This window comes from Capsicum annuum, chromosome 8 (assembly GCF_002878395.1).
Source record: "Capsicum annuum cultivar UCD-10X-F1 chromosome 8, UCD10Xv1.1, whole genome shotgun sequence".
Lineage (NCBI taxonomy): Eukaryota > Viridiplantae > Streptophyta > Magnoliopsida > Solanales > Solanaceae > Capsicum > Capsicum annuum.
The window spans coordinates 165,213,868-165,235,657 of NC_061118.1; the positions used below are offsets into that span (position 1 = coordinate 165,213,868).

The following is a 21,790-nucleotide window of genomic DNA, read 5'->3' on the forward strand; positions in this document are numbered from 1 at the left end:
TATATGTATGTGTGTGTGTGTATTTCAATTTCCGTACCGCTATTACGAGAATTTGTGTTTCTTTTCCTCTTAGATCTCTTTTTATTTGTTGAATTGGCAAAGTGGGTTAAAAAAGAGGAGAACGGGAAACTGCTCTTTTACATGCCGTCTAATTATGTTTGTATAACATATCTGTATTGCAAAGTGTTGAGAATATAATTAAATAATAAAAGTGTGCTCTCTCTAACAGCTTGAGCTTTTAGATCAGATGGTCACATACTTCAACATGGTATCAGAGCAGGCAGAGGTCCTGGGATCGAATTTCACTGCCACCCATTATTTAAAAAGAATTTCCACGTGTTTGGCCCACGAAAAAAAATCAGGCCCGCACATGAGGGGGCGTGTTGAGAATATAATTAAATAATAAAAATGTACTCTCTCAAACAACTTAAACTTTTAGATGAGATGTTCACACATTTAACACAAAGTTCTTGTGAAGAGTCCACTTGAACGAAAATACAGAAATGCTAAAATACTTGAATAGTAAGAATACTACCTTGTTTCCTTTGACAAGAAATTTATTATGAGTTTCACTCTTTATGCGTCTTGAGGTACTGCATGAATTTTTGTTTTCATCATTTTATTTGTAAGCTTTGATGAGTCTACTTTCTTTTTATGACTCACATAAGCACTTCCACTTTTCTTTCTTAGTAAGTAACATCAGTTCTCTGTGTTGTGTTGTTTTCAGGGGTTCCTTATCAGCTTGATCAGCTTGCTAGTGAAGTTGATAACCAGCCTAAGTTATCTGCTTTCTTTACAAAAAACAACATCTCTATTTCTGACAATACAACAACATCTTCAACTGTCCAAGCTTCATCTAGAGTTGGGAGCCCATTGTCATATTCTGGATCATTTAAAGATCCTATATCCTTTGAAGAGTTGCAATCTGCAGAAGATTTGGAGCCTTGTGCTCTAGAGTCTAAAGATCTAATGCAAGCAAGCTACAATGTAGATAGAGCTGAAGACTCAAGTGGTAGCATGGCAATGCAAGAGCTGAGTGATACTGCTGCCAGTGGAGATGGAAGCCATGCTCCATTTCCAGCACCTTCCAGTCCTCATAATGAGGCATCAGCTTGTAGAGACTGGATGAGTGATCCTGTTAACACGGGGCCATCAAATCTAAAGATTCCTAGGTCTCCTAATCAGCGACATTCAACTCTAGTTGATGCTAATTTTGTGGAAAATTACTTTTAGGTATACAGGTAAGTTCTCTCTTCTTCTTCTTCCTTTTTGCTAGTGTTGAGTGTCGGCGTTAGAAAGTTTATGTTGTTATCATTGTTAAGTTAATTATCATCACATATATATCACAAACACCTTTCTTCAAATATAACTCATTTTTTAAAGCTCACGTGTAAATTTTGATGCGGACTTGTAAAGTGTGAAAACGAAAAAACGTGACGAAGTCGATATTGATAGATGTGTTAGAATAAAAATCCAACCTGGACTTTAAGGCATTGGGTGGAGTAACTTAAGATGAACTCCCTGGGATGCCCTTTAATTATATAGCCGACGTGGGGTGTAATATAATATATATATATATATATATATATATATATATATATATATATATACACGCGCGCGCACACAATATATTGATAACTTATGGGATGTTGTGAATCTCCAACAGCTTACCAAAAAGATGTATGTCCAACACCTTTGATTGGTGAAATGTCAGGAAACATTATTTTTGTCATAATAGGGCACCAAAGAGGGGCTTCTCATGTGAAAAAAACTTCTGCTCAAAGGATTGATAAGGCTGAGCTCATAAAAAAAATATGTTAAAAGGTGCTATGCCGTTGGTATTCTTTTATCCAAGGATTGATCTACATTCTCATATCAACCTTCTCAGTTTGGGTTAAAAAAAAATCCTTTAATGGACATCCATTATCAATTTACTTTATGCTTATGCTGTTGCTGGAGACATTTGAAGAGTGTGGATGATCTAATCTCATTCTTTCTCAATTGAGGAAAAAACAAATACCAAGAATCAACAGCCAACTCATGCCTAGATATAGTTTTGCTTATATTACTTTTATTAAATTCTTGGCATCCAGATTTCTAGGCACTTCTGATGCGCTGAGCTTACCTGCTTTTGCTTGTGGATCTGTTATTTTGAATTTGTTTATTTGCAGCTATTGCATTGTATAACTAATACATACCCAAGTGAACTCACACATTGGTAAGTAATTGCAAATCAAATAATAAAAGTATCTGGTGCCAAAGTGATTGACATGTTCTTTGTGGGCTTTTGTCTTCAGCATTCTAGGTTGTATTTCATTGGCACCTGGAGAAACCAGTATTGTAAACGATCTCCTAGCTCCCCTGGTGTGTTTAGATGCACAAGTTTTGGTCCTAGTTCTTCAGCCACAGCAAATAAGACGATCATTATTTATGTGGATATGGTAATTTTTGCTTCTATAGTCTAAAAACTTGACTTGTCCTCTTACGTTGTTAACTTGTTATGTCTGAGTCTATGTTTTGGCTCCTCTCCCTTCTCACCCTCCCTTATCTGAAGGAATGTCATATATATGATATACTACTCGTCTCTGTACATTATTCTCTGCACTGAAAAAGTCAATTCAACTCTACTTGTTCAGGATTGTTTTTTTGTGTCTGTGGTTATCAGAAATCACCCTGAGTTGAAGGATAAACCTGTTGCCATTTGCCATTCAGATAATCCACGGGGAACAGCAGAAATATCGTCTGCGAATTATCCTGCTAAGGGTTATGGTCAGTCTTTAGTCAGTAATTTAACCTTCTCTTAAATATCATCCTCATGTGTTGGAAATTTGATCATCATTCAAGCTTTTTTTCTCATAGGAGTAAAGGCTGGAATGTTTGTCAGAGATGCCAAGTCACGTTGCCTTCACCTAGTCATTCTTTCTTATGATTTTGAGGCTTATGAGGAGGTTGTCATGATATTTCAGTTTCTTCATTTAGTTCTTTTCCCATTTTAATTGAATCCTTCTGTATTTGGATATCAAGTCCTATAAAATCTGATCTCTTTTGCAGGTTGCTGATCGATTTTATAACATCTTGCACAAGTACTGCAACAAAGTGCAGGTATATATATGGCCTCAAAACTGCTTGTTGAACAACTTCGAGATGTTTGTATCTCTTGATTGGCAATTGCGATTGAATGCAGGCTGTAAGTTGTGATGAAACATTTTTAGATGCCACTGATTCTGGAGTAGAGGACAGTCAAGATTTTGTCTGCGTGATCAGAGAGGAGATTCTTGATGCGACAGGCTGTACTGCTAGTGCTGGTATCGCTGGGAATATGCTTATGACACGTCTTGCTACTAGGATTGCAAAACCAGATGGGCAATGTTACATCCCTTCTGAGAAGGTAGCTTATTTGAGATCTCTGTGATCTTTATACGTATATCTTCTACTGTATTACAAGCTATATGCTGCAGCTACATCTTTATGGTTACATGTCATTGCTTTCTCTTTAACTATTTGTACTTAATCTATTCTTACACGATATCCACTATGCATTGTGAATTTGCACATATTTCTAGTCTAGAAAGTACATGCCTGCAAGTCAATTTAGATTTTATAGGCTCCATTGTCAAAAGTGAAGTTTCTGCCATGGCTTCTCCATGCCCTTGGCACATGAGATGTTTCTCCATTGCCTCATGAGGCTCTTTTTACTTCATGTTGTGTTGGTGAAAATCTCAATAAATTGCAGTAAATATTACAACTGAAAATTACAAATGAATAAAGAAAATTATATTTCTTCTTCTATGGCTGAGGCGCGGATATCAAAGATTCAAGCCCACTGCGGTAATTGTTTCTCCGGTCCAGCAGTAATACTCTCTGACTTGTCCCCTCCAGGATACAACAGCCTATATAATATAACTCAATACTCTGGACTAGATTGAGTTCAAAGCTCCACAAAATAAACACCTCCACTCTCCAAATATTTAATCCTAGACATGTGAGGGGTTGAGTTGGGCCGAAGTGCATTTCACTGTTGTTTCTGTTCTTCTTAAGGATGTAATGGTCTCAATGCGTATGTTAATTAGTTTATTCCTTTTCTCTGTGATATATAAGTGTGTCAGTTAAGTAGTTTAAATGCCGCATTGATTTGAATTCAGGGTTGTTCTGGTTGAAGTCATTGCAGCAAAATAGCTTCCTTTTTTCCTCCCTTTTTAATTAGTAACTGCAGGCTTTTAGTTGCAAAACCAATGAAACTTAAATGATACTAAACTTGTTAACTGTAGGTAAATTCTATCTTTTGATAGTGGATGTAGAAAACTTGCTTCTTCTTTTTTTCTTTCAAAAAATAAAGCATGAAGTTGGGGCATCTTTTTCTGATATATTGTTATTTTATATCTGGATGGGAGAAAATGCGAAATAGCAATAACAATAGAATGAGTGTGACATCTTCGAAAGTCTTTGAATTTGAAACCATTGGCTTAGATGCATAGCATGCTTATTTTTTTTCTCAATAGCAAATTCAAGTTTAGAATCTGCTTTAACAGTGAACTCATGACATAGCCGGATCAACTTTTTATCTTAATTCGTAGGCATCAGTTAGTGAGAACTATGGTGGCAACTTTTACATGGCTTCTGTGACGGAGTAACGTGTGGCAATCCGTAAAAGTGTCAGGTGCTCCATGTATACAAGTCCCATTCTGTATGCTGACTTGCTCTACTTGTAAATTGGGTATCGATGCAAAGGGCCTCTGGTACAAGAGAACTCAGACCTGGTCTAACAGAAGATCATGTGAATTTTTTGATAGGACCACATGATGTTAGAAGAGCCCTGTTATATTAGACGTCCCGTCTCCCAGAGATAGTGCCTTTGGTTATGCATGTGAGTTCTTCATTCTACACTAGCAATCTTGCTTTGAGTTTCCTGGAACTGGAAAATGACTAGTTTTTCTTATTAAAAGTGTGAACACTTTATATACTAAAAATGAAGTTGATCTGGATCCTTGTGAACCAAAAAGAATCTTTATGGGTGAAATGGATCCATGGTATTTATATGAAAACTATTGATGACATGTACCACCTATTGATTGTAGTTGGTATTGGAAGAAGCTCAACAAAATGAAAATGGGTATGGCTAGTTGGTATAGCAATGGCAGTTACATGCTCACTTCATCTGTTAAATTCTCTGCGACTTATGATTTACCTGACTATGTTAGGGGCAGATTCAAATTTGGTCATCACTGATCTTGGTTGGGCTAAGATTTTGCAGCCTAAATATAGGTTCATAGTATGGTTGCTATGCATAAGAAGTTGTTAACTAAAGGAAGATCGATTGGAATAGCGGTACCCTGTGAAAATCCATTTTGTGTCCTATGTACACAGAACGTCATAGAGGACTTAAGTCACCTCTTTCTCACTTGTGAATGGCTAACTATAATTCGCAGGGGAAAGTGTTCAATTGGCTGGGGATATATATGCCACAAGCTGAAACAGTAAGAATGTCTGCAATGCATGAGAGAGATATTGGAGCAGATTCAAAAATGAAACTGTGCTGCAACTTCTGGTGCAATGATCTATTATTTCTGGCAATCACGGAATTGGAAGATTTTCAGAGAATGCTGTGTAGCAAATGCAGGATATCAAGTTCAACACTATAGAGAGAATACAAATGTTTATAGAGTCTAAACAGGCTAGGAAGTGTACATACTTTACTGAGCATGCTTGTGTCACACCCAACTTTGCAGGTCGAAGGTTCTTTCTAATTGAAATGACGATATTGTTCCAAGTGACGACTCTATAAATAAAAAATAATCTCTATTCAGTATCGTCACTTCAATTAGAAGAACACTTCGACCTCCGAAGATGGGTGTCACAATTTGGAGTCCCAATCTTCACTGCACCCTTCCTGGAAGGCGGTGAGGATTTGGGTGCTCTTTAGTTGCTATTTTCGAAAAACAGAAAAAAGTAAATAAAATTTTCAGAAAAACGAAAAAAATAAATTATGGCCAAACGGGCCCTAAAAATATTATATATTCAGCCTATTAGAAACAATGAAGGCCAACTCCACTTTACATTCTCCGACGGCGTTTATCAAGTGAAGCTCTTCGCTTCGCTCCGTTTTGTTTTGCTCCGGAACATCGTCAGCAGTTGTAAAGGGAGAAAAGCCTGAATTTATGTGAGTTTTTATTTTAATTTTATTGTTACACGTGCAGAGCTTTGTCCAGATTGAACTGAGTAATTATCAATAGATTAAAACCAAACAGTAATGCCTTTATGAATGGTGTTATTCATATATGGATATATATTTTTTATTTCCAGATTTCTGTGTAACACAAGAAAAGTTACCTCAATATTGAGGTGGGGTGGGTTACTTTTCAATTTTGTCCAAATTGAAAGCCTATGACGGACAAGTACAGTGTTGAAGCTGCAGAAATTCTTGCGAATGAGGCACTGATAACTGTTTCTTATTGATGAGTAATGGGTTTAATTTGATTAACAATACAATGATTACAAGCACTCAACTACTAAATATGATTTTATATCTTTTGATTTTTATTTTTTTTAAATATGATTTATGTCCTCAACTTTAAAAAATTGTCAAAATCACTCAACTATTAATTTACCTACTAACATACAACCAAATATTGAGAAAATAATTTATATGTCTTCAATTGATACAATAATTAATAACAAACTAATTATTATGGTCGTTATTCTTCTAAAATTTCAACAAAAATATCACAAGCACAAGCTAAATAAGTTTATCTAACCATAATCGATTGATATACTACTTTATTGACCACTTATTAATAATTTATTAAAATCATAATAGCTATTATATGACACATACAGAAAATTAGAATGACAAGAAAATATGTTTTAAATTTCTCACTTTTAAATAACATAATGTACTAAGCCTTATATTTCTATAACATAATTCATTCAAAACAAAGTTGATATATTTCCACGATAGATGATCATTTATTATTTTTTACTTCACGTTAGTAAATTTTTGTTAAAAGAAGAAAAAACGATTAGAATATCTGTAACAATTAAAAATGATGTTGTACCATAGAAAATAAATAATAATTTTTTTCTTGGTGGTTGGTTGGAGTTATTAGAGGGGTTTGTGTAAAAATTTAATTGTTGAGTTTTATGTAATAATAATGAAAGTTAGAAGTGGAAGTGAAATATTGTGAAAACAACCAAAAGTCGTTTTTACTTTTTGTAATCCAACTCCGGAATAATTTTTCGATTTTCATGGTCAAACACCACAATTTTCAAAAAAGTGAAAAAAGTAAATAAAAAATTCAGAAAAAAGGAAAAAAAAATTATGGCCAAACGGGCCCTAAAAATATCATATATTCAGCCTATTAGAAACAATGAAGGCCAGCTCTATTGTACATTCTCCGACGGTGTTTATCAAGTGAAGCTCTTTGTTTCGCTCCATTTTGTTTTGCTTCGGAACATCGTCAACAGTTGCAAAGGGAGCAAAGCCTGAATTTATGTGAGTTTTTATTTAAATTTTATTGTTACACATGTAGGGCTTTGTCCAGATTGAACTGAGTAATTGTTAATAGATTAAAACCAATCAGTAATGCCTTTATACAACAACAACAAACCCAGTAATGCCTTTATGAATGGTGTTATTCATATATGGATATATATTTTTTATTTCCAGATTTTTTTTGTGTAACACAAGAAAGGTTACCTCAATATTGAGGTGGGGTGGGATTACTTTTCAAATTTGTCCAAGTTGAAAGTCTATGACGGACAAGTACAGTGTTGAAGCTACAGAAATTCTTGCGAATGAGGCACTGATAACTGTTTCTTATTGATGAGTTATGGGTTTAATTTGATTAACAACACAATGATTACAAGCACTCAACTACTAAATATGTTTTTATGCCCTCAACTACTAAAATATGATTTTATGTTTTTTTGAAAATATTTTTTTTTAAATATGATTTTATGTCTGTGTCTCGAGCCGGGGATCTATCGGAAACAGTCTTTCTACTTCTTTAGAGGTAGAGGTGTGGACTGCGTACATCTTACCCTCCCCAGACCTCACTATGCGGGAATACATTGAATTTGTTGTTGTAAAATATGATTTTATGCCCTCAACTTTAAAAAATTATCAAAATACTCAACTACTAATTTACCTACTATCATACAACCAAATATTGAGAAAAAAATTTATATGTCTTCAATTGATAAAATAATTAACAACAAACTAATTATTATGATTGTTATTCTTCTAAAATTTCAATAAAAATATCACAAGCACGAGCTAAATAAGTTTATCTAACCATAATCGATTAATATGCTACTTTATTGACCACTTTTTAATAATTAGTTAAAATCATAATAGCTATTATATGACATATACAGAAAATTAGAATGACAAGAAAATATGTTTTAAATTTCTCACTTTTAAATAACATAATGTACTAGGTCTTATATTTCTATAACATAATTCATTCAAAACAAAGTTGATATATTTTTGCCATAGATGGTCATTTATTATTTTTTACTTCACGCTAGTAAATTTTTGTTAAAAGAAGAAAAAGAGAATAGAATATTGTAACAAGTAAAAATGATGTTGTATCATAGAAAATAAATAATAATTTTTTTCTTGGTGGTTGGTTGGAGTTATTAGAGGGGTTTGTGTAAAAATTTAAAGATTGAGTTATAGATAATAATAATGAAAGTTAGAAGTGGAAGTAAAAAATTGTGAAAACAACATAAAGTCGTTTTCACTTTTTGTAATCCAACTCCGAGATAATTTTCTGATTTTCATGGTCAAACACCACAATTTCTGAAAAACTGAAAAAAGTAAATAAAAATTTTAGAAAAAAAAAATTATGGACAAACGGGCCCTAAAAATATTATATATTCAGCCTATTAGAAACAATGAAGGCCAACTCCACTTTACATTCTCCGACGACGTTTATCAAGTGAAGCTCTTCACTTCGCTCCATTTTATTTTGCTTCGGAACATCGTCAACAATTGCAAAGGAAGCAAAGCTTGAATTTATGTGAGTTTTTATTTTAATTTTATTGTTACACATGCAGGGCTTTGTCCAAATTGAACTGAGTAATTGTCAATAGATTAAAACCAATCAGTAATGGCTTTATGAATGGTGTTATTCATATATGGATATATATATTTTTTATTGAGAAAAAGGTTAAAAATATCCTTTAACTTTGAAAAATTGATCAAATTTACCCTCCGTCATACTATCAGGCCAAATATATCCTCACCATTAATAAAATTGTCATCTATACCCCTAAAATAACCAAATCAATTAAAATTATTAATTTTTTTTTTAAAAAAGAAAACACCCACCCAATTTAACCCGATCCGACCCGATCCATCAGACTTACAACCCAAACAACCTCCCTATGCAATTGTGCTCTGGCTGTTCCTCTCCCTCTTCCTCCTAATTCCGGTCCTTCAGCTTTCTCCTCCTCTCCACTTTCTAGCCTTTACATTTCTTTAAATTTGAAATTCGAACGCGTCCATTGCATCGGGCTGTGGTAGATTAAGCACCATCCATACTTTCTTCGATTTCTCACGGTGGATGAGAACTGGAAATTATTTCAGAAGAAAGTATTTCAAGGCGAGATTTGTCCATCGGAGCTACTCGGAGCAGGATTACGAGTTGCTAAAAGCTGCAAGGGATTACCTCTTGTTATCGTTTTGACTGCAAGGGATTTAAGTTCCCGTGTTTTAGAAGAGCAAAGCACGAAGATTATAGAATCAAGTTATAACTTTTTGGAAGACCATTTAAAGTCTTGCCTTCTTTACATGGGATTGTTTTGAGAAGACTACAAATTTCCAGTGTTTAATTTGCTAAAGTTGTGGATAGCTGAAGATTTTGTACACGGCATGGGTTTAGAGAACATGGACATGCATCGAAAACTTGCTTGAACGATCTGGTGAACAGAAGCCTAGTAATTGTTTCTGAAAGGAGAGAAGATAATGGTGAGATAATATACTGCACCGTTCATGATATTGTGCGTGAGTTTTGCTTGAGAAAACTTCCAAAAGAGCACAATTGCATTGGAAGGTTGTTTGGGTTGTAAGTTAGGTGGGTCGGGTCGAAGTGGGTTAAATTGGGTTGGGTGCTTGTTTTTTTTCAAAATTGAATAAGTCTAGTTGATTTGGGGCTTTCCATCAATTTTAGGGGTATAGATGACAACTTTGTTAACGGCGAGGGTATATAGTACGATGGAAGGTGAAGTTGGCCGATTTTTTAAAGTTGAGGGCTGATGAAGGAGGGTAAAGTTGGCCAATTTTTGTAAAGTTAAGGGGTATTTTTGACCCTTTGCCCTTTTTTATTTCCAGATTTTTGTGTTACCTCAATATTGAGGTGGGGTGGGGTTACTTTTCAATTTTGTCCCAGTTGAAGCCTATGACGGACAAATACAGTGTTGAAGCTGCAGAAATTCTTGCCAACGAGGCAGTGGTAATTGTTTCTTATTGATGAGTTATGGGTTTAATTTGATTAACAACACAATGACATTTTGGCGTGTTCTTTGTATAGCGCTTGCCAATTTCTGAAGCAGTGCCTATATATGAACAACTTCTATCCACATTCCCCACATCAGTGAGTCCCCAATCCCAGTTACTGCTTGCTTGATTGAATTATAGTTTTCTGGACTAATAGAAAAGAGTACAAGAGAACCATTATTTTTATTTATTTTATTATTATTGTGTTATATCTTTCGCTGGGGTGGAGTTCAGTTGCTAGGCAATCAATCCATTGATGTGGAAAACAAAGCTAATCAACAATTGAAACACATTGATAAAATAGAGGAAGAGGATTAAAAGGAAAAAAAATAGAGGAAGAAGATGAAATAAGAAAGCTAAATTAGCCCCACTTCACCTGTTTGCGCGGTGGCCATACTCATTTATTTAGTAACAATTGTCGAGACTGATCAGCTGGAAACACTTATAATCTTTGAGGTGAGAGTGATACTTCAAAAATTTTCAGAACATCTTACATGTCTTCAACTGAAATATTTCTTCATTCCACATAAGCGTCCCGTTTCTTTCTGTAGCATCGAAGGCTCGGTTTATTCCATCCTTATGTAGTCTTTTAGGATTTGTCTTGAATTTTCTGCTTTACTTGGATTCTATCATAATTGTGTTTTAATTCGGAAAGATTTTCTTAGTAGAAAAGGTTTCTTATAGGAAACAATCTCTTCCGTAATTGGTTAATTCTTTCTTGTGGAGAACTTTTGAACTTCTATAAATAGAAGATCTCTCCTTTCTAGCCAAAACACAATAGTATGCACAATGTAGTCGTTTAAGGGTTTTGTTTAGGGGAAATTTTCTCTCAATTAATTTTTATGTTTTTTTTTATTTAGGTTTTTAATATTTGTCAGGATTTGTCCTGAATTTCCTACTTTACTTGGATTCTATCATATTTGTGTTTTAATTTGGAAAGGTTTTCTTAGTAGAAAATGTTTTCTTACAGAAAATTATCTCTTCCATAATTGGTTAATTCTTTCTTGTGGAGGAGTTTTGAACTTCTATAAATAGAAAAATCTCTCTTTTCAAGCCAAAACACAATAACTTCTACAATGTAGTCGTTTAAGAGTTTTGTCTCTCAATTAGTTTTGATTTTTTTTATTTAGGTTTTTAATATGTCGGTCAATTGGTTGAATCATATCAATAAGATTATGTTTTAGTATGTTTTTCTTGTCATCTTATTTATCGTCTCAATAGTTTGCAACTATTAGCTTTCGCATGACACCCTCTCAATTTTGAACCCAACATAGTCATGGTGTACAGGACAACTGGATGTATCTTGACAACAATGTTTGTTAAACTTCAGTTCCTCTGTGTACTAGGATATCTTTACTGAAATATAATATCAAAAGGGTCTCTAATTCACTGTTTATCCACATTGTTTGCTTTTCATTTTTGTTGATATCCTTAATGTTTGACATTTATTATTAAACAAAATTGGTTTCCAATGTCAACTATTGGTGAAATTGGGCAGTTTTGAACGCCAGAATTTGGATTAACTTAGAACCATTAGAAGATATGTAGAATGTTTGATAGTTTCTCTTAATTTCCAATGTTATCCTTGCAGTCTGGTAGGTCAATGACCATTTGATAAAGCAAAATGTAGATTGGGGATACCTTAAGAACCACATGAAGATTAAGAACTATATCAGTACACATACACATGCATTAGGAGTCAATTTTGGTAATTTACACAAGAAACTAGGATGAAGAATATTTGGCTCAATATAAAGCATGTGAGTTAAGTGGCTCACCTATTTTGGTTTTAGATTGAAAAGAGTGATTCCTATTCTAAGAACTGGATGTGGCAAATTATATTAATGCGCTAGGGTTAGAATGTTAAACAATTTGTATGAGATCAAAATATTGCCTTCATGTATCGTTTCTTTCTCACGTTCTGTATCCCTGTGTCGAAGGAAGTAGGGCGTATTCTTTCTTAAGATTTAGTGATGATTATAAACTAATTGTCTGCCCCAATTTTCCTTACATGTTACTTGTTAGTAGATGACTGAGTTTTTGCTTTTTTCGTAACTGCACAGCTATTTGTAGCATCTTGGTGCCTTCTAATGACATAAAACTTTGCTTTAAAAGATAAAAAAAATTACTCAAGCTTTATGCTTTCAAATTTCCATATTCACTTGAAGTTGATTTTTCTCCGAAATGCTCTAGAAGAAATATGCGATACCAAATATATGAGGTTTTTTGGGGCCTTGAAGACACTTTCCCTTCCTGATGTTATCGTTACTTTTATCTAGGCAAAATACTGGAAACAATATGTTGAGGCACACATGGCGGTGAATAATGATGATGCAACAAAGCAAATATTTAGTCGCTGCCTCTTAAACTGTCTACAGATTCCACTTTGGTATGTTTAATTTGATGATCTTTTCTTGGTTTGGATTTGATTTTGTTGTCCATGTTTCTTCTCGTCAGTGTATCTTTTCTAGCTCTCACATTTTGGTGTGGGATGGGGTTGGCACCTTGGAGTTTCTTGGGATATTCAACCCTTTTCACCTGCATGTCACTTGGCATGGATTGGAAGTAACATGAATGATTTTGATGGTGTAGAAAAACTTCTTTGGAGGTTTAAAAGCAGTTTGTTCTAGTTTTTCATTGCTGAATTTCTAAAACTTATTCCAACCTATACCGACTGTTGCCAAGAAAAGCACGGACTGCAATGTCGAAATGTTTGCATATTTATGTGGTTTGGTTACTTGATGCTTCACATTTTAAGTTAAAGATCCCGTTGTTTACTACCATGACGAGATCATTAAATCTTTCTGTCTGTTGGATTTGAAGTCTGCCTTTTCACACTTGGGGAATCACTATTTGGAAGCATACCTCTTACTGGAACCCGTCTTCATCAAGTTGTGCCTTTGCCTTGACATGTGTCATGCTGCCCTATTTTCTCTCCCACTTGTTATATGCCTTAACTGAAAACAATTCATCTCTCCCACTCCCTATCTCCATCCATGGGCTCTGACTAGCATGTGATGTATGACGCTTGTAAAAAGTTCAACCACCCATGCAAAGATCCCACAAGATTCAAGCAAATTGATGAAAACACCAACAACCCTCATGGACACACAAGAAATAGTGAAAGAAATATAAAGGATAAATTGGATAAGACCCTCAGATAAATAATGACGCAAAATCAAGTAACGGAATTGATTAATTGAAATTATTATCTAATAATCTTAATTTAAGATTGTCAAGAAAGAAGGGAGAAAACCAAGTAATTAATGCAAACTAGAGAACAAGTAAAGGACTTGATACCAATTAAGTTAACATCCAAGCACAAGATATAAGGGAGAAAGAGAATTTGAATCCATACAAGACCACTTACTAGGAAGCAAGATCCTCTTATTAGAAGAGGTAAAGGTCAATCCGACAAGGGGTTCTCTCATAAGATAATTTTTCATCAAAAGTTCAAAACTATAGGCTAGGCTAATGGGCTAAGTACAATCACAAACTAAAGAAGATCCTGAATAACTAGGTAAGGCTTGTGGCCCAATTGGCGTGACCATGTGAGCTGCAAGTGATTCGGTCATGATTGTAATGTTTGCGGAAGTCCAAACGCTAGTACTTTGTTAATGTCTTGGTAAAACACTGTCAACTCTGGTCAACATTGACTCAGACTTGTAGATTCTTTACCATTTGGTTCCCTTGTATTCAGCCAACTCTGCCATGTTTATGAATGAAATACGAGTATTACTTTATCCAAAAAAAAATTGACTCAGACTTGGCCAACTTTTCATATATGCCTCTGGTCTTAAATGGTGTAAGCCCATGAGTATGTTGTCATTACCTTGGAGCTACTTCTTCTTAGTCTTGAATTCCTCCTGAACCTTATACCCATATTATCTCCTCCTCTTGTAGCATATGGGATTTGGGGTACTGTTATATTCTTTTGGCACGAAATATTATACATATTCGGGAATGTGAGTCTCAACTTCTCTTTCCCACACCATCGATGACTCAAAAATTGATCCTGCTTCTCATTCCTTATCCCTACGCTGAAGGTGATATTTCTACTGTATTCGTTCCATCATTTCACAGTAATCCTTCAAAGTCTGCACCAATTGGAACTTTGATATATTTAGCCTCCGTCTTGCTTGTACAATTGTATACTTTTCCGCTTTCCACAGAAAAGTATTTCCCTTGTAGGGCCTTATTGAAACTCGGAGATAGTTCACCCTAAGGTCCTCCGTTTCATTGAAGATTTTAAACAAAACATTTTTTCCGTCAGTATAGAAAAAAGAATGGGGAGAAAAAGAAAACTAGGGAAAAAGAGCTTGTGATGTATAGGTGCTTGAAAGGGTTAGTTAGATGATTCCTGGAAGGCCATGCAATTGACTTTTAATAATTGTTTTGTTGGAATTTGGTGTGCTTCTTTTGTTCTTTTAGCATAACATTGGCAGGGTATATGGTCCTTATTGTTCTACTTATATTTTAGTAGTTCTTCATTTGATTATTTTTCTTTGTTATGCATTGACTCAGAAATTTCCTTGGTGATTATGTGGATTTTAGGCGTTGTTACATCCGCTTTATCAGGAAAGTCAATGACAAGCGGGGGAATGAGGGTCAAGAAGAGACAAGAAAAGCTTTTGATTTCATGCTTAACTATGTTGGTATGTAATCCTTAAGAAATATTCCAAGATTGAAAAGACCTACTTGGTGCATCTAATTTTGCATGCTTATCCAATCAATTATGGAAAGTACCATGGACGTGCTTTCCCTTTACCCTTTTTTTTTGTTCATCCCAATAATTAGATTGCTAGTATGAAATTCTTCTTTTAAATATTAGACTTACCATGATTATATTTCATCAATTTGAATGAAACTAGGTGTGCTCCAATTTGCTTCTTGAATGTTGGGAGAAGGAAGGGACGTGAAAAGAAAGTTAAAATGCGATTGTTTAGTTTACAAAGAGAAGAAAAGGCAATAAAACGGAGTATAGTTTCTTCCCTATCTTTTTTCTCTCCTACCAACCATGGGTAGAAACTTTCTTCACTTCCCTATATTTCCTCTTCACTTTTTCTCTTTCCATTTCTATAGTTTCCGAACAGACCCCTAGAGAAAGAAACAGTCCTTTAGGTTAAGTGTATGACTTGACAACGAATAAAGGATGATACAGAAAGATCAACGTTGGCGTTAATTGTTGCATATGCTCAAGAATTTGTGATATTGTTTCTATTCTGAAGGAGAAGCATTGCGAATGTCATTACATGTACCTTGATTAGCCTTCCTCTCTACAGCTTCAAATATCTTGGACTTAGTGACTACACAATTTTTGAGTTTATAAAAGCATCCTTAGATGATATCTTGTTGATTTAATTGATGTTTGTTTATTTGACTCAGGATTGTGTAGGCAATTAAAATATGAGATGTTGCATTCTGAGATTGAGGTTTCAAATAGTGTAATTTGGGTTTGCTACTTGTAATTTCTATTTCTAGTTATGCTTTTATTTTATTTTTTGAAATTGAAAAAAATTGGTTTTGGTGATTTTCTACTCGTACACGTGGTGTTTCCTGTAGCATGATGTCTGTAGAAGCTTATCTTGTTAACACATGCGTGATATTATTACCTCAAAAAAAGAAAAAAAACATGTGTGATATTAAGGCTTTGTAATATTTCTAATGTTCTTGCAAAGTGTTTCATTTTCCTAACCCACGTTTCTAACAGGAGCGGACATTGCATCGGGTCCGGTGTGGATGGAGTACATTGCATTTTTAAGGTCTTTGCCTGTACGGGACACACTTCTTCAACAAACAGTACCTAAACACATATATGCACACACGTGCTAGCAAATTTATCAAAGTAGTTCAGTTAGTTATGTAGCCTTAAGGTTAATGCTGTGTTAGATGATAATGTAGGCTCAGACCACACAAGAAGAATCACAACGAATGACCTCTGTGAGGAAAACGTACCAAAGAGCTATTGTCACCCCAACCCATCATGTGGAACAGCTTTGGAGGGACTATGAGAATTTTGAAAATTCAATTAGTCGACCCTTGGTAGGCGTCTCTCTTGACACAAGTTCTCAAACTTATATCAAATGATTTTATAATGTTTGGCCAGCAATATATGGGAAGCAATTCTTCCAACTAAATCTTTTTTTGGGTCCCATGTATTATTATTAATTTCAGAAGAAAACACAAAAATAAAGTATTAAAAGCACATCCTTGTGTACTCAGTTATAAATTACGTTTATGTATTTGTGAAAATTGTTCTGTTTAAACTCCAGTGAAAACTTTGATTGGACTGTTGTGGTCGGTTAATTGTATCTGTGTATGCAATTTAAGGTGTGTTACTGGTTGACACCAAAAAAAGCAAAGAAAAAGAAAAAACGCCTTAAAAGAAAGAAGAACAAGAAACCAGATCTGGAGAATCTGGAGGAGGAGAACAATTTCAGCATATGTTTTTTGGATTATTTGGAAGGAGAGAACCCAGAGATGTTTCAGGGAAGGCATCATCAATACATGTCCTAAATCATAGATGTTTGTGTAATCTAGCATTCTGGTCTAATAAGTCTGATGTATATGATACGGAAAATATTTAGAGTTCCTTAGTACTGCAGAACAGTAAGACATTATAAACTTTGAAATGCTGTTTCTTAGTGCGTAGCACTATCTTAATGCTTGGCTGTTAATAGCAAGGAAATGTCTTGCTTCTGATCAAAGAAAAGAACAAGCAACCAGTTGAATTTATTCCGTAAGTTCTGCTGATTGGTGTTTTGTCAAAATAAAGTGGACTTACCTCCAAACTCATGGCCTGATTATAATTTTCTTTCTGGGACTTCATGATCAGTTTTCTAGGCAATTTACATTTTCTTTTTATTTTGGTAAAATCTAAACCCCCTCGTTTTGCAAGGGACCAATAGTATTTTTCCCACTTTTAAATCGTGATGACATGAACTCACAATCGTTTGATTAGAAATTAGTGCTCTTACCCCTAGAACAGCTTCCCTTGTCCTTTTAGATGATTTTACTCTATATGTGTGTCAATGTAAGATCCTAAAGGGTTCTCATTACATATTTTGTTGCTTTGTATAATGAACTTTTTGGATTTCTTATATTTAATTGACTTGTTAGAAACAATTAATGAAGTGGCCATGTAAATAGTTAACATAGCATATTTTGATGTTCTCAAAGTCTATGGAGGATGTGCTGAAGGCCTTGATTATCACTTTGATTGTACTTTCTCTTGCTTTGTCACTACCTTGATCCATTCTCCAATATTATTTTCTAGGCATAATACATAGATAGACAATTAGACATCTAGGCATAATACATAGATAGACACCTTAACTTGGCCTCAAGAAGACCCCAACTTTGAAAAATGTACATCGAGACACCTTAACTTGGTTTTTGTTGGCCCCCTAAACACACTTTTCTGGATGTGTATTCTCAAATTGTGCATTTTCAAAGCTGGGGTGTTTACAAGGGTAACTTTAATCAAGTTAAGGTGTCTAGATGTGCATTTTCAAAGTTGGGATGTTTAGTTGCCAATTGAAGCCAAGTTAAGGTGTCTATCTATGTATTCTGCCTATTTTCTGAATTAGCTAGAAGAATAATAGATGTCTTAGACTCTTAGGAAATACCATGCAGACTTTCTGATAGAACCATCTAAAAGTGATTCGTTTTTCTTAGGCAAGAAGAAAAAACAGAGAAAGAGCTTCACAATTCACATTCTTAGTAAATCAAGCTGCAAGCAACCCAGATACAATGATAATAGAATCAAAATAACAGAATTCCAATAGGATGGAACTTAATGTTGTTAATGTTGTATGTTATTTAGAATAATGCTTTGAGTTGCACTTTGCCCTTTTCAGGAGGACATGTCTAATTTTTGTTTAGGCATATTATACTTGGTTATCTGAAGAAGTTATCTAAGTGCTCATATTGACTCAGATAGTGGAAGTAACATTAGTTAAATCTTCTTTAGCTTATTTCAGAAAATGTGGCTGGTACAATTGTTTCTAATGTATGTTGATAGTCAACTGTGTTTTGTTTTTGAGATATTCTCTTTGATTAAATTGCAGGCTAAGGGACTAATTTCTGAATATCAACCAAAATATAACAGTGCGAGGGCTGTATATAGAGAAAGGAAGAAGTACATTGATGAAATTGATTGGAATATGCTGGCGATTCCACCCTCCGGCTCTTCCAAGGCAATTCCTTCTGTATCTTTCATAGTTTTACACTTAAAAGCAGGCCAATTAGATTACACATTTCAGTACCCAGTTTTGGGGGCATGTATAACAACTTCATGTATGTGAGATAGATGTTTAGTTGAAATGTGCTGTTCTATCACCTCAACTTGTTTCATGTGGAGACTCGTGCAATTATGAAGGTGCAACCCTACTTCTGCAGTTTTCTTCCATTAATCATTTTTCACGGGTCTGCAGGAGGAAATGCAATGGATGGCATGGAAAAAACTTCTAGCCTTTGAGAAGTAAGGGATAGTTTTTTAACATCATTCTGTCAGCTAGAATGTGATTGTGGCCTTATGGCTAGTTAAAAGACATTTAGTTTACTCGATATTAATTGTTTCCTCCTGATTGTTCTTTTAATCCCTAACATAAGACAAGCGTCTGTAGTTGCTTTTGCTTATATTGATTATTTCACTTGCTAATGCTCTAACCATGTTGGATAGAGTTAAAATAGAGGCCCTTTATAAGTTTTGTGTTGTTCCTTATCCCCAATGATCACATTTGCAATTACTGAATGCACCTAAAATACTTCTCTCTTTTCTGGAACAACTGTACTTATTTGGCATTAAGACCTACCTGATTTCCAAGTTAGATACTTTTAATATTTTGTTACAAAAGCATATACTCTTTTTTCACGAATGTAGCTGCTTTGATCTTCTCCCTCATGGTTTCTTTTCTTTTTAAAGTAAAATCGAGGATAATCGCATCTAATTATTCTCTTCTTCATGTCAGAACAAACCCACAGAGGATAGATAGTGCTTCTGCTAGTAAAAAAATTGTGTTCACATATGAGCAGGTATGGGAGACATAAATATTAAATATTGTTACCTCTTTGCTTAGATTTTCTTTTCTTTTTTATCTTTTGGGACAATGGTAATGTGGAGTTTTCTGTGTGGGTTCCCTTATGTCCTATTGCTATATGCCTTATGTGTATCTTGAAGTACTTTCCTTTTCAATATGCGCTTTTAATTATACAATTGAGAGACCTTTCTCTCAGGTACTTTACCTTATTTTTTATCAGCAAATCTCTTCCTATTAGTCAAATGTTGGGAAGCTTGATGCTTGCAGCTTGAGGGTTCCTAGCTGTGAAACTTTTTTGAAAATGACCGTGGTGTCCAGGCCAGTTTTTGTGCAACTCACCTGCCAGTTTGCCACCTCCTATCAGCAATAGGTATCAAGTAACTCTGTCTACTTAGGCTAGGACAGATGGGAAGAAATCACCTAGTGTTTTTTTTTTTCGTCTCTGCTAGGATTTGAATCCAAGATCTCATGGGTTTCAACACACTTCATTGACCACTAAGCCACACCCTTGGGTGCATGAAATTCTTATTTTGATGCACGTCAGCTATGTGTTTACATGTTTAGTAGTGACATAAGCAGCTGACAAAAGCTGACACAAGGATCTGTAACAATTTGGAGTGGCATTAGCACAAGTTTCGACATTTGTTACCTATCAAATTAAATCCTCTAAAAATATTAGTGTGCTACTTATAAATAAACTTTGAAAAGTTACCTTCTAAAAAAAAAAAAGAAAAAAATTGGGAGATTTTTCTTTTGGATTTATCTAAAAGTTCATGATAATGTAACTTTCTTTATTTCTTTACTTGCATATGTGAATTTGATAATTGGCTCCGAAGCATTTTCCTTGGAGTCTCGGCAGTTGGAAATCACCTTGATGCGCTAAAGTGAGATACTGCATCATATTGAAGATTATCATTAGCTATCAGACAAAGGTTTATCTGATATCAGTGGATTGTGTTAGTAAACTGTTGGTTCAGCATTACCATCCAGTTTCATATGAGCTGCTGGACTAGTTTATTTAGTTCTTCAGAATTGTGATTAGCCTCAAAAAAGTGTTTTTTAAGGAGTCCTGTTAGTCTGATAAAAGACTTGCATGTGGTGCAGTAATAATTGAATTAGTGAAACGCTAGTTTTAGAGAGTTCCTAAATTTTTGTCGTAGAATGAAATGGACCTTAATTGTCATGCCTCAAATCCCATTTGGGCGGACAGACACCTGTAGCCGTAAAGGCCCGAGAGTACCAACCTATGACCTTGTACGTCTCGTGCATGTAAATATGATAACCAGAGGTTCTGCCACATATGGATAGAATGCATCGATGAGAATAAACCACGCAGGCAAGCACAAAACTATATATACAAGACCTGGCCGTTGGGGCCACAACATCTAAAAGACAAGACAGTACCATGCTTAACTTTACATCGGTCTACAAAGCCTCTAAACAACAACAACAACAACAAACCCAGTATATTCCCACATAGTGGGGTTTGGGGAAGGTAAAATGTACACAGTCCATACCACTACCCCCGAAGGAGTAGAGAGGCTGTTTCCGATAGACCTCCGGCTCAAGACAAAAGACCGTAGACCAACAGTCGTGCAACATGATAAAGAACAAAGAACCAACATCCACAAAAATAAAGTATACTTAACCAAAAGGCAAGCAATATGCTAAAGTAATAAAAGAACCAACATTCACAAAAAAACAGTATAATTAACAACCCAAGGACCCCCTCCCCCATAACTGAATCTCCCAACCAAGCTATCCTTAAACCTCCTAACTACGGACTACGACTCGACCACCCACCTTAGCCTTCTAGTTTAATACTCTTCCTCCAAACCTTCCTATCTAGGATCATGTCCTCAGTAAGCTGTAACTGTTCCATGTCACGTCTAATCACTCCTCGCCAGTACATTTTTGGTCTACCCCTACCCTGCTTGAAACCCTCCAAGGCCAACCTCTCACATTTACGGACTGGGGCATCCGTGCCCCTTTTCATCACGTGGCCAAACTATCTCAACCTTACTTCCTGCAACTTATCCTCCACCGAAACCACTCCCACCTTCTCCCGAATAGTCTCATTCCTGTCCCTGTTCGCCTTCGTAAATCCACACATCCAACGCAACATTCTCATTTCCGCAACCTTCAACTTTTGGACGTGAGAATTCTTAACAGGCCAACACTCCGCCCCATATAACATGGCCGACCGGACCGCAGCTCTATAGAATTTACCTTTAAGCTTAAGAGGCACCTT

The 21,790-nt window shown here is 35.2% G+C and overlaps 2 protein-coding genes across 10 annotated transcripts in view; both read left to right on the forward strand.

Annotated features, from left to right (window-relative positions):
• Nucleotides 1–2,439: 2,439 nt before the first annotated feature.
• Nucleotides 2,440–6,232, forward strand: LOC124885338 (DNA repair protein REV1-like). The gene is made up of 5 exons (XM_047395030.1): nucleotides 2,440–2,769; nucleotides 2,860–2,948; nucleotides 3,052–3,102; nucleotides 3,185–3,388; nucleotides 4,575–6,232. Exons 1-5 carry the CDS (start codon nucleotides 2,568–2,570, stop codon nucleotides 4,629–4,631), a joined length of 603 nt encoding a protein of 200 aa, XP_047250986.1. The 5' UTR covers nucleotides 2,440–2,567; the 3' UTR covers nucleotides 4,632–6,232.
• Nucleotides 6,233–9,228: 2,996 nt separating this feature from the next.
• Nucleotides 9,229–21,790, forward strand: part of LOC107840215 (cleavage stimulation factor subunit 77) — a 65,164-nt gene continuing 52,602 nt past the window's right edge. For 2 of the 9 annotated variants that reach the window (XM_016684006.2, XM_047395027.1), the window contains exons 1-10: nucleotides 9,229–9,970; nucleotides 10,334–10,454; nucleotides 10,533–10,595; nucleotides 12,778–12,887; nucleotides 15,053–15,153; nucleotides 16,209–16,270; nucleotides 16,400–16,540; nucleotides 18,568–18,696; nucleotides 18,934–18,980; nucleotides 19,471–19,534. In XM_016684006.2, coding sequence (XP_016539492.1) covers nucleotides 10,401–10,454; nucleotides 10,533–10,595; nucleotides 12,778–12,887; nucleotides 15,053–15,153; nucleotides 16,209–16,270; nucleotides 16,400–16,540; nucleotides 18,568–18,696; nucleotides 18,934–18,980; nucleotides 19,471–19,534 — 771 coding nt within the window. In that variant the 5' untranslated portion in view covers nucleotides 9,229–9,970; nucleotides 10,334–10,400. Of the gene's footprint in view, nucleotides 10,455–10,532; nucleotides 10,596–12,777; nucleotides 12,888–15,052; nucleotides 15,154–16,208; nucleotides 16,271–16,399; nucleotides 16,541–18,567; nucleotides 18,697–18,933; nucleotides 18,981–19,470; nucleotides 19,535–21,790 lie in introns of those variants that run through there. The other 7 variants (XM_047395023.1, XM_047395028.1, XR_007043747.1 and 4 more) reach the window with 5 other exon arrangements.

Bases quoted from the DNA above. Each gene is read 5' to 3' on its own strand.
- LOC124885338 (XM_047395030.1), top strand. From the start codon at position 2,568: ATGATATACTACTCGTCTCTGTACATTATTCTCTGCACTGAAAAAGTC. The intron at 2,949-3,051 runs GTTGTCATGATA...TCTCTTTTGCAG, and splicing joins ATTTTGAGGCTTATGAGGAG to GTTGCTGATCGATTTTATAA. The intron at 3,389-4,574 runs GTAGCTTATTTG...CTTAATTCGTAG, and splicing joins GTTACATCCCTTCTGAGAAG to GCATCAGTTAGTGAGAACTA.